This window comes from Meriones unguiculatus, chromosome 4, assembly GCF_030254825.1.
Source record: "Meriones unguiculatus strain TT.TT164.6M chromosome 4, Bangor_MerUng_6.1, whole genome shotgun sequence".
In the NCBI taxonomy this organism is placed as follows: domain Eukaryota; kingdom Metazoa; phylum Chordata; class Mammalia; order Rodentia; family Muridae; genus Meriones; species Meriones unguiculatus.
Genome location: NC_083352.1, coordinates 87,857,302 through 87,869,633, shown reverse-complemented (window position 1 = coordinate 87,869,633; position 12,332 = coordinate 87,857,302). Strand labels below are relative to the sequence as shown.

Sequence of the window (12,332 nt, the reverse complement as noted above, 5' to 3'; positions counted from 1 at the left end):
TCGGTGGCTGGAACTCAATTTAAGCTCGGGTGGAGCGGTTTCCCGTTTCAGTTTTGAGAGGATGTTGGCCTGCTCGGGCCGCCGTAGGAAGGGTGGCGCAGGGTGTTCTCCCGCCAATTCAAATCAGTGGCGTGGAACCTAAAATGAGTAGGAGCGATTGCGGGAGTCAGGAAGAAGTGCGAAACACTTAAGAATCCTCCTTTAGTTTCTCCAGCTACGGGTGAGAAGGGGCAACCACGTTGCTCCAGGGAAGTGGGGAGGCATGCCGGATGGAGACCTCAGGGGCGTCAGCCCAGTTCAGTGCTTTTCGCTCTTTAGACGTAGGCGGGAGGAGATTCTGGCCGGCAGGCGCTCGGAGCGTTCGTGGAGAGCTTCTTTGCCAGCGTTATCGCTCCTTCATGAGCTAATGTTGACTCATTCGGTGATGCCAAGGCCACTGCTCATCGCCCCCTTTCGTAGCGCCCTTTCCTTTCTGCACTGAGAAGATTCAGTCCTAGAGGCTTACCTCTCTCTCCCACCGTCTTCCACTTCTAGTGTGGCTCCACAACAGCTAAGCTTTTGCACCCTTCCCAGTGACTGCAATCACTCTTCTTGACCTTACATAGTTGTTTTCCCGCCATTCAGGTTTCAGCACCTCCTGTCTCAAACTAGTACTTCTTAAGTCACCCTTTCTCCATTTATCTGCACCTTCTATGCTGATGTACTTCTTGAGCATTTTTGTTCGTTGGAGACAGTCTAACTATTGAAGGCAGACATACTTGATTCTACCACCTTTAAACTTATTTTCAGTAACTGTGGTCTATTATCAAACTGGTGTCAGGGATCAAATCCCTAGATTGTAAAATAAATTGCCCGATAAAATGGATAAAAATTGCCGAGCATAAAAGCACTTGACACAGTGTTCAACCATTTTGTCGTTGTTCCTACTGTAGATCTCTGGGCTGGACCATGAGGTGATTTGTTTGTTTGTTTTTGGAGACAGGGTTTCTCTATTATGTAGCTCTGGTCGTCCTGGAGCTCACTGTATATACGAGGTTGGGCTTGAATCACAGAGATCCACCTGCCTCCCAGTTTCTGGGATTAAAGATATGTACCAACATGCACAAAATCTCTTTAAAAAGAGGTTCTCCCATACCCAGGCTGACTTAGAACTCACACAGTATAGCTGGCCTATACCCTCCAATCCTCCACCTTTGTTTTATTGGCAAAGATCAAACCTAATATCTCTAGCATGATAAACTCACACTTCCCACTAAGCTATATCCTCAGTCCCTCTCAGACTTTTTTTTTTTAATGATTTTATTTCTGTGTATGCGTATATGGATGTATGTGCCTGTGGAGTCTAGAAGAGGTCATCAGATCACCTGGAGTTGGAGTTACACGTCATTGTGAACTGTCCAATGTGGGTGCTGGGAACTGAATTTTGGTCTCGAGGAGCAGCAAGCACTTTTAACCACAGAGCTATTTCTGTCACCTCCCTTCCCCTCAGTTCTTAGAAGTTATCCAGAGATATTTTTCACCTTAGTATTTTGGTCCCACTCTGTTCACAGATGGTGAATTGTGTTTGCTAATGAGGTTGGTAAAAGCCTCTTCCAGATTTCAGTTGTAGTTACTGATGAAGGGAGAAAGCAACTCATGACAGGTTGCAGCTGTGCTAGAGCATTTGCCTGCCCTGCACAGAACCTTGGGTTCCACCTCAGCTCCACAAACAAACAGAAACCTAGTCCCCTCCTTGTTTGTTTTTTTGAGACAGCGTTTCATTGTGTAGCCCTGGCTGTCCTGGAATTCACTCTGTAGACCAGGCTGGGAGATCCACCTGCCTCTGCCTCCCAAGTGCTGCACTTAAAGGTGTGCCATTATGCCAGGATCTCTTCTGAGATAGCCTCATATAGCCCAGATTCTTTTCTAATCTAAGAATGACCTTGAACTTCTGATCCTTCCGTGTGTTATCACAGCTGGTTTATACAGTGCTGGGGGTTTATCTATGGTTTTCCTGCAAGCAGGCAACCACTCTACTAACTGAGCTACATTCCAAACACCCCTTTATCTATCTATCTATCTATCTATCTATCTATCTATCTATCTATTGATCGAAGAGTGAAGCAATATTAGTGGCCTCTCTTTGAAATAGGGCCTTAGCTTCCCAAAGATTATTTGGGCTCCTGTCTTGGAGCTCCTTCTCTCTATTCTTGCTCAGTTTTTTAAAAATTTCTTTGTTCATCTTTCTATTTTTTTATTTCTGTGTAGCTCTGACTTTTCTGGCACTCATTCTGTAGACTAGGCTGGCCTCAAACTCACAGAGATCTGCCTGCCAATGCCTCTGTGCCACCTGTACCCAGCTAATCTCTTTGTTCTGCTGAACAAATAAATGTTTATCCTGAGCTAACCCAGCCTGACTTTAGAACCTGGGTTTATGCTCATTAAAGTTAATTTCAAATGAAATTTTGGAATATTTAGATGTTGAGTCCAGCTCTAGGATATGATGATAAGATCATACTGACTTGTATGTAAGACAATAAGACAATACAATATTCTCTGGTGATAATCATAGTTCATTTCCGTTCATCTTACTAAGCCAAAATGTGTGGCAATAGCATTGAAGACAAAAGCTTTTGGGTTTTATTCTTTGAGAAAGACTTCATTTCCCAAAGAACTGAATTCTTTGTATCTACATAATTTGATTTGTAACCTTTTGTGTTGTTCCAGGAAAGAGTCCTTCCTCTGAAGAACAGTCTCAGAAACATGTGGAACAACATTGAGCTGCTAACAAGTGATGACACCGGAAGTGGATATCTCAATGTCGGTTCAAGAAAAGAAAATGTGACTGCATTATACCAAGCAGACTTGCTTGGGAAGATCTCCTCTGAGAAGGTGATGGCCTCATACCGACTCTGAGTCAAGGTTCAAACATCAACCATAGGAAATTGGCATCCAAGTTCTGCCTCCTCTTAGGAGCAGTATTGCCAAAGATGAACACTTCCTTGGGAGACAAATTGTTGAACAAGCTAACATTTGCTCTTTAGTGTCCATCCTGGATTATGCCCACTCTTAGGATCCTGGACAAATTTAATATATGCCATGCAATATACAAATAGGCAGACTAAAGAGAAAGGTCTTATATGCCTATGCTTTAAAGTAAGGTATATGGCAATATACCTTTTTTTTTTTTTGGTTTGGTTGGCTTTTGTTGTTTTCTGAGACAGGGTCTCATTATGTATCCCTGGATATATGGGAATTCAATATGTAGACCAGGCTGGCCCCAACTCAGCAGAGATTTGGCTGTCTCTGCCCACTGAGTACTGGAAGTTACACACACACAAGTGAGTCATCACACCTGGCATTGTGATGATACTATTTAGGATTATGAAGCTTATATAAAATTATTTTACTTTTGGTCATATTTTCCCCTTCTACAGGCCTCACTGAGTCCAAAGATACAAGCATGCAGTTTAAGCGATGGATTTATAATTGTTGCAGACCAGTCAGTGATATTGCTTGATAGTACATGCAGATCACTTCAGTTGTATCTTATATTTGGTAAGTGTTTCAGAGGGAAATAGCTGAGAGTCAGTGAGTATCACTCATGATTTCTAATGGGTTGTGTTTTCTTTAATCCATTGTTTATAAGACTTGGATGGCAGTGGTGTATAGTAAAATTCTGGAATTTTGGTTTCTTTGATAAACAGAAATAGCATGGCATGGTGTCCCATGCCTGTAATCCCAGCTCTCTGGGAGGCAGAGACAGGTGGATCTTTATGAGTTTGAGACCAACCTGGTTTACAAAATGGGTCCAGGATAGCCAAGGCTACACAGAGAAACCCTGTCTTGGAAAAAAAAAAACCCACAAAAATATTTTAAGAGTATGTTTTTGTTTTAATCACAGATGTGGGGATGTGGGGCTACTTTGGACTGACAGCAACTGACTATGATTTGCCTCATGATCCAGCAGAGGTGGGGTTTTGGCAGCTGCAGATGTTTCTGCAATTGTGTGACCTTTGGAATTCTGGGAACTTTTCAGATGGTATATAAATCCCAGGTCCTTGAGAGACAGTGTTGGTGGTGGTTTTGTCATTCAGGGGCAGTTGGTTGTGATTCGTTAGTAATGCTCAAAGAAGAAACAAGAGGAAAGAAATGAGATTCACAGATCTCTTATCTCACTCTCTGTCCCCCTATTCTTTTTTTTCTATCTCCTAATAGGGGATGAAACCAGTATGAGAATAAAGGGTGGGAAAAAGAACCTACAAAGTAGCAAAGATTAGTTACTTTTAATCCCAGCACTCAGGAAGGCAAGTAGGTAGGAAGGAAGAAAGGGAGAAAGGTAGGTGGATCTCTGAGTTCAAGGCCAATCTGGTCTATAGAGCAAGTTCTGGGACAGGGCTGCATAGAGAAATCCTGTCTTGAAAAGCCAGGGGAATGGGGAGGGAAAGAAAGAGAGAGAAAGAAAGAAAGGAGGGAGGAAAGGAGGAAGGAAGGAAAGAGAAAGAAAAAAAAGAAAATTAGGTGAATATCAAGAAAATCATCATCAGTACTTATTTGAGCCTTAGGTTCAAAGGATGCTGAAAAAATGTCTGAGGGCAACATGCATGTAAGCAAGTATTTAATTTTCTTGCTGGTTTTTGTGGTATTTATTAGAATAACCCATCCTCCCAGTTCTTTTATTTGAAACCTAATGTTTGAGCCTATTTGTATTCAAGTTCCTAATCTTGGCGCGTTTTAGGTTCATGCATATGAAGAGGGTGGGTTGCCGAGTTCCCTTTTATTTCTAGGATATATTACACTGTACTCTTTTAGAATACATGTGTGAAATAATTCTTTGATTTGGCATGGATTTAATGATGAAGTAAGGTATGGTATGAAATTCTAGTACTTGGGAGGCTGAGGCTGGAGAAATGGGAGTTAGAGGTTAGCCCAGACTACAAACCAAGTTGCAAAGTCAGCCTAGGCTGTGTAGTAATAACAATCTTTAAAAAACAAAACAACTTAAAAGAGCTGGAGATATAGTTCAACTATTAAGAGCACTGGCTGGTCTTGCCAAGGACCTGGGTTAAGTTCCCATCACTTATACAGGGACTCATCATTTCAGTTTCAGGGATTCGATGCCCTCTTTTGGCTTCCTCAGGCACAGATACAATGTTTAGGTAAAACACACATAAATAATCTTTTTAAAAGAGTCACAATCTTTTCCCTGAGACAGGGTTTCTTTGTATAGCCCTGGCTATCCTAGAACTCTGTAGACCAGGATGGCCTTGAACTCACAGATATCTGCCTGCCTCTGCTGGGATTTAAAGTCATGAGCCGCCAGGTCAGGCTTAAGAGTCACAGTTTAAAAAGAAAAAGTTAAATTACATAAAAAAAATCTTAAAGAATGACTTAAGTGATGGGTTAGTGATTGTGTTGAAATTAAGTGAGAAGATTGTTCTGTTTTGTTGTTGGGTTTTTTGTTTGTTTTGATAAGCTCATTTTATTTAACCCACACTGCTCTTAAACTTGTAGTGCCCCTTCTTATGCCATTAATGGCAGCCCTGTGGAGGTAGAGGCAGGTGAATCTACTGAGCGAGGTAGAGCCAGCCTGCTCTACTGAGCGAGTTTCAGGACAGCCAGGGCCACACAGAGAAACCTTGTCAATCCTCCTGTCTCTGCCTCTCATATGTTGGTATTTTAGGCATACACCACAATGCCTGGCATAGATTGGTATAAATTATTTACTTTTTCGTGTGAAAATTTGTGTTTTTTAAACTGAAATTAAGGATTATTGAAAGTCACTTATGATGTGGATTTGAACTTTTCAGATACTGACGTGGATGTGGTTGGCCTCTGTCAAGAAGGAAAGTTTCTTTTGGTCGGGGAGAGAAGTGGCAACTTACATCTTATCTATGTCACATCAAAGCAAACACTATTCACCAAAGTAAGAGCCATATTTCCGTTTTCAGCCAACACTCTTAGACAACTCCAGCAAGCCATCACTTACCCATTTTAAAGTGGAAAAAAAAAAAGACAATCTGTTATCTTAGTTAAGAATTATGTATTTAAGGATTAGAATGGAGAAACGTACGAAGTCAATAGGAAAATGAAGCTCTGAAGACACTGAGTTGCTTGTCCAGTCTTCAGATTCCAGGTGAAGGGTTTAGGTACAGCAGTTCTCAGCCTGTGAGTCTCAACGTCTAAAGGGGTCGCCTACCAGTTATCCTGCACATCAGATATTGACATTACGATTGATAACAGTAGCAAGATCACGGTTATGAAGTAGCAACAAAACAATTTTATGGATGGGGTCAGCACAGCATGAGGGACTGTAAGAAAGGGTCTCAGCACTGGGAAGGTGCTAGGGTTTATTGTGTTAGGGTTTATTGCTGGTGCTAGCTGATGACTAGGCTTTAAGCAACTCACATGCTATTACCTGTCTTACTTTACTCTTTCTATTGAAATCTGTTTGCAATTAGGCTTTTGTGGAGCAAGCTAATGATGATCAGCGTACTTACCAGAATCTCATTATTGAGAAAGACGGGTCAAAAGAAGGTCAGTTTCTTTGAACATTTTTTGCATGGTTTTTGGTGGATATCCAACCAAGTATTCACATGTATGTTTAATTAGCATTGTAAGTTTATTGCTGTGCTATCTAGACTATGGTAAGTTTTCTGTAAATACAATTAATATAAGGAACGATTTTTCTTTGTTTTCTTTTTGAGATGGTATCTCACTGTAGCCCTGGCTGGCCTGGAGCACACCATATACACAAGGCTGCCCTCAAACTCAGAAATCTACCTGCCTCTGCCTCCTGCTGCGATTAAACATTTATGATACCACACCTGGCAGTTTTTTTTCTTTTCTTTTTTGGAGCAGATTTATTAAGGAAGAAAGAACTGCTGGGATAGGAGGTATCTTCTAGGTGAAAATAATGCCAAGAAAAAGTTCTGTTTAGCTTGGTTTGGTTTCTGTTTCTCTGTGTAATAGCCTTGTCTGTCCTGGAATTCCCTTTGTAGACCAGCCTCCAACTCGGAAAGATCTGCCTAATTCTGCCTCCCAAGTGCTGGGATTAAAGGCATGTGCCACTACTGCCCAGCCTCAAGAAACAAGTTTTATCTTAGCTTTTTTCACTCATATACATTCTTTTTATTTTGACATTACGTTCTTTTAAAATATTTGTGTGGGTTTAGCATGTAAAAATGTGTTTGTGTGGGCTTTAAACTATATTTGTGTGTGTATGTGTGTTTGTGGCCAGGACCTTATTCCTCTTGCTCACTAATTGGAGTGAGGACAGCCTGTGGGATTTGCTTCTCTCTTTTTACCTCGTGGGTTTGAGGAATGAACTCAGGTTGTCAAGCTTGGCAACCAGTATCTTTACCTGCTGAGCCATCTCACCAGCTCTAGTTTGAGAGATTTTAGAACTGGTTCCCGATATTGCTTTGAATCTTCTATTCACCTGCCTTTTAGAGAAACTGGTTATGATTTTATTTTGTCAGGTACCTACTATATGTTGCTGTTAACAAACAGTGGATTTTTTTATATCACAAACCTGCAGCTTTCACAAATAGAACAAGGTAAGATATTATTTTCTTATTGTTTTGTGACAGTGTTTATTAGTTTTCAAGTAACGCTTCAAATATTCTTTTTAAGAAAATTATAATTTAGTTGCATCCTGTGACACTGGGTATGCTTTGAAGTATTCAGGGAACACTTAACTTTTCTCTGCTAAAGCTATGGTAGGATGTGAAGAATGGCATTTGTTTTCTAACAGTTTATAGTTTAAGTGGGAAGAAAAGACACAACACAAAAAATGGCTTTTTGTAGTAATGAAGATCAGACTTAGGGTCTAGTGTTTACTAGGCAAGTGCTCTACCACCAAACTACATCTCAGCTGCCAAGTGGCTTTTTGAAGTAGTGAATAAACACAGTGATGGGAATGACTAACTTTTAATATCGAGCTTGTAAGATCGTTCAGTTGGTAAGAGCACTTGCTTTGCAAGCATGTGGACATGAGTTCGAATCCTCAGCACCTGTGTAAAAAGCAGGCCTAGCTACACATCTGCTTCTAACTCGAGCACTGGAGTTGGGGAGCGGATATAGTTGGATCCTCAGTGTTTGCTGGCCAGCCATGCACAGCTGAAACAGTAAGTGTCCTGTTCATGAGAGAGCCTGTCTCAAGACAGTAAGGCATAGAGCAAAACAAAAGAGATAGACAAATAAAATCCTGTTCTGTCCTCTGCATGTCCAAGCAAGGGTACGTGTGTCCCTGCACCCCCATGCATATACCGTATACAACAAATATGCAAAATAATGCACAGTAGCAATCAGCAGTCCAGTGTTATGGACTGTAAGTCTCGCTGAGCCAGGAAAACTGAGGAATTTGTTGCAACAAACTTTACTAGCATCTACTGCATGCTAGATGCATGTTAGGTCCCATGTATATGATTAGGTTTTAAGATACATCATTTTTGATGGGAGTGGTGGCTCATGTCTTTAATCCCTGTTCTGGGAGGCAGGAATATCTCTTGAGTTCAAGGCCAGTGTAGGTCTACACAGTTCTAGGACAGCCAGGGCTACATAGAGAGATCTTGTCTCCAACGAACAGAAAAACATTTAAGACACGTCATTTCTTGTAGTTAGTGCAGGATCTAGACAGGTAAAAGCCTGAATGACGTAAAGTTACAGGTGGGTGCTGTGGGTGGAGTGGAGGCACATGATGAAGCTGTTAGCTCTGCTGATGCTTTGTCTCAGTATGTGCTCACAGGGAGTACTCTCAGTCGGAGAGACAAACTCACGACTCCTGACCCATGTACTTTGACCTAAGATGCAGTGGTTTCCCTTTAACTCAAAGAATCTTGTTTTTAGTCTGTATGAACCTGTAGATTGATACTATGTTTAGATTGCTTTTTATTTTTATTTTTGAAGCAATTGAGAACACAGACTTGGATTCAGCCAAGAAGGTAGGAAAAAAATCATAATTGCCTTTTTAAAACTTTGACTTACTATGAACTGTTTCTATGACTGGTTCTTCGATTAATCGTTGTACTAGCTGATAGTTCATGAGTTGCTGTAATCGAACACTTTAAAAAACGTGTTGCGAGATAGTTGATCCCTTCGTGAACCCCAAAACTGAACTGTAAAACCCTGTTTATTGTTTGGTTTGGTTGAGCGCTAACACACACCTTTAATTCAAGAATTTTCTGTTCATTATAAATAGGTGATTCTGGTGTGGTTCACCCAGCCCTAGCACATACCTTTAATCCAAGAGCTCTCTGTATACCAGATCTAATAAAGTTAACTCCAGGTCAAGAGGTGGAGCAAGAAACCAGCTGACAGAGATTAAAGAGTAGAAGGGATTTTGAGTTGAGGGCTATTTAAGACAGCATGGGAAAATAGAGCTTTTAGCTCAAGCTCTGGCTTTAGCGCCTCAGCTCCCTGGCTTTTTAGGCTTTGAAGTAGCAAGCCTTCAGCCTTGGGTTTTTTTGGCCTTTTCCTCCTGGACTGTCAGGTCAGCTGGTGAGCCTTTAGGGTTTTTTCCACCCATACCCGAGCTGAGAAGGAAGGTCAGCTGGGTGCTTTCTCTGCCTCTCTAAGCTAGCAGGTGTTCACCCCAGCATCTGGCTCCTGAGTCTTTATTGGTAAAATAGAACAGCTGGGATTTTCATTTTTGTTAAAAACACCAGGAACATTTTCCAGAGACTCATACTCCAACTAAGGACTATTCATGGAGATAACCTAGAACCCCTGCACAGATGTAGCCCATGGCAGTTTAGTGTCCAAGTGGGTTACATAGTAATGGGAAGAGGGACTGTCTCTGACATAATCTGACTGGCCTGCTCCTTTGATCACCTCCCCCTGGGGGGGAGCAGCCCTACCAGGCCACAGTAGAGGACAATGCAGCCACTTTTGATGTGAACTGATAGACTAAGATCAGAAAGGAGAGGAGAATCTCCCCTATCAGTGGACTTGGGGAGTGGCATGCAAGCAGAGGGAGGAGGGAGGGTGGGATCGGGAGGGGAGGAGGGAGGGGCCTATGGGGGGATACAAAATGAATAAAGTGTAATTAATAAAAAATTAAAAAAAAACCATAGATGATTAATTTAAACAGCTTTTTATGGTTTTTCTTGGACGTATATAACGTTTATATCTAATATATTCTAATATATTTTTTTTAATTTTGCAGTTACAAGGACAGTTCAAATGTAGTTTTATTTCTACTGAAAATTACCACAGTCTTGGTTGTCTCAGTCTCGTGGCTGGAGAATTTGCAAGTGAAAGTCCTGTGATAATTGGGGTAATTCTTTTTATAAGTATCATTTTTGCCTAAAATGGTTCTTTTTTTAAAGATTTATTTATTACTTATACAGTATTCCGCCTGCATGTGTGCCTGCATGGCAGCAGAGGGCACCATATCTCATAGATGGTTATGAGCCACCATGTGGTTGCTGGGAATTGAACTCGGGACCTTTGGAAGAACAGCCAGTGCTCTTAACCTCTGAGCCATCTCTCCAGCCCCTAAAATGGTTCTTTTTAGTTAAAGTACAAACTAATTTGTAACATGACAAGAACAGAGAAATCGGGGCTAGAGGCTTGGTAGTTAAGAACCCTTGCTGCTCTTGAGGGAGACCAGAGATGGCTCCCAGCACTGAAGTTGAGAGGCTCACAAAAGCTCCAGGGGATCTGAATGTGGCCCCTGGACACTTGGACATAATGTGCATACACACTCACATAAATCATAAATTAAAAAAAAATAAATCTCTTAAAAAGAAGCAAGCCAGGCATGGTAGTACACAGTTTTAATCCCATAAAAGCGTGGCAGGCACACACTTTTATCACAGAGTTCCGAGGATGTCCTGTTCTGCAAAGAGTCCAGGACAGCCAGGCCTAAACAAAAAACTTTATGACCATAAAGTTAACTAAATTTTCTGTTAGATCATCATCAGGTGTTGATTTCTCCAAATTTTTCTTTTCTTTTTTTTGAGTCAGGGTCTCACTGTGTAGCCCTGGCTGGCCCTGAACTTGGAGATCTGCCTAGCCTGCCTCTGCCTTTCTTGCGCTGGGGTTAAAGGTGAGTGCCACTGTACTACAGTTTTATTTTTACCTGGCAGGGTCTTATTTTTCTGCCTAGCCATTTTTCAGCATTTCTTTCAGCGTAGAAGCACCAGAGAAAGAAACCGAAAGGCTGTACAGCGAGAGCAGCACCCGTAACCATGCCACTGCATGTTAGCTTCAGCCTCAAGTCTGACCACTGCAGCTCGCTTAGAACACTGGTCAAGTACTGCTATTACACATCAGAGTGACCACAAGAGGCCTATCAGAAGATCCTCCTGCCTCTGCCTTCCCAGAATTGGGATTAAAGGCATGAATCACCAGGCCCAGCTTTTTTCTCTTTGTTTCTTTTGTTTTTCATAAACAAAATTTATAATTATAAAGAGTTTATAATTTATAATGTTGGAATAGCTTTTTTTGTTGTTGTTGTTTAGGGTAAGATGTTTGATTATGTGTACTCGAATATTCAAGTAATAACAATGACTATGAAACCTAACTGTTCTGTTTTTTATCTGTCCATCTATCTGCTTGTCTGTCTGTCTGTGTGATTCATGTGGCTGCAGAAGCCCCATGATTCCTTGGGTTGAGATACGGGCAGTTGTAGAACACTGATAGTGGATGCTGACAAATTTGGGTCCTGGAAGAACAGCAAGCTCTCCCTCTGTTTCTTTTCTTTCTTTCTTTCTTTCTTTTATTTATTTTTTTGACAGTGTTTCTCTGTGTAGCCTTGGCTGTCATGGACTTGCTTTGTAGACCAGGCTGGCCTAGAATTCAAAGAAATCCACCTGCCTCTGTCTGGGATTACAGGCATGTGGAGTCTTTTCTTAACCTAAGAGAGAAACCAAAATAAAACCTCTAGGTGGAGGGTGTTAAGGCCCATCCCTGTAAACCTACCCTACAGACATGTCTGGTTAGGAGACTCACACAGGAGGAGCTTAAGTTTGAGGCCAGCCCGGGCTACTTAGCCAGACACTGTCTGAAAATGAAATAAAAATGGCCTGGGCTATAGCTGAGTAGTAGAGTGCTTGCTTAGGTCTCACAAAGCCCTGGGTATTCACCCTCCTGCATCCTCCCAATAGACATATGTATACACGAGCTTGAACTCAGAATATGTACATCTTATGTACATTTGCTTTGTGCAATTCCTGGAACCTTTGGGCTGAAGATTTCTGACGCATGTACTGTTTTTACTTTTCCAGGGGACTGGTAGTTGTGCAATCTCAAAATGGGAACCACATCCTATCAAGAAAGAAATGTCCCTTAGGAACTTTGTGGACACGGAGATTATTAAAGGTAAAGATAAGCCACTGATGCCACTC

The 12,332-nt window shown here is 41.5% G+C and overlaps 1 protein-coding gene across 3 annotated transcripts in view; it reads left to right on the top strand.

Moving 5' to 3' along the window:
• Kntc1 (kinetochore associated 1) overlaps positions 1-12,332 on the top strand; it is a 75,184-nt gene that overhangs the window by 403 nt on the left and 62,449 nt on the right. For 2 of the 3 annotated variants that reach the window (XM_060382370.1, XM_060382372.1), the window contains exons 1-9: positions 70-220; positions 2,707-2,871; positions 3,417-3,537; positions 5,790-5,905; positions 6,441-6,516; positions 7,461-7,538; positions 8,890-8,924; positions 10,148-10,258; positions 12,213-12,306. In XM_060382370.1, the coding sequence (XP_060238353.1) occupies positions 2,743-2,871; positions 3,417-3,537; positions 5,790-5,905; positions 6,441-6,516; positions 7,461-7,538; positions 8,890-8,924; positions 10,148-10,258; positions 12,213-12,306 (760 nt within the window). In that variant the 5' untranslated portion in view covers positions 70-220; positions 2,707-2,742. Of the gene's footprint in view, positions 1-69; positions 221-2,706; positions 2,872-3,416; positions 3,538-5,789; positions 5,906-6,440; positions 6,517-7,460; positions 7,539-8,889; positions 8,925-10,147; positions 10,259-12,212; positions 12,307-12,332 lie in introns of those variants that run through there. The other variant, XM_060382371.1, reaches the window with a different exon arrangement.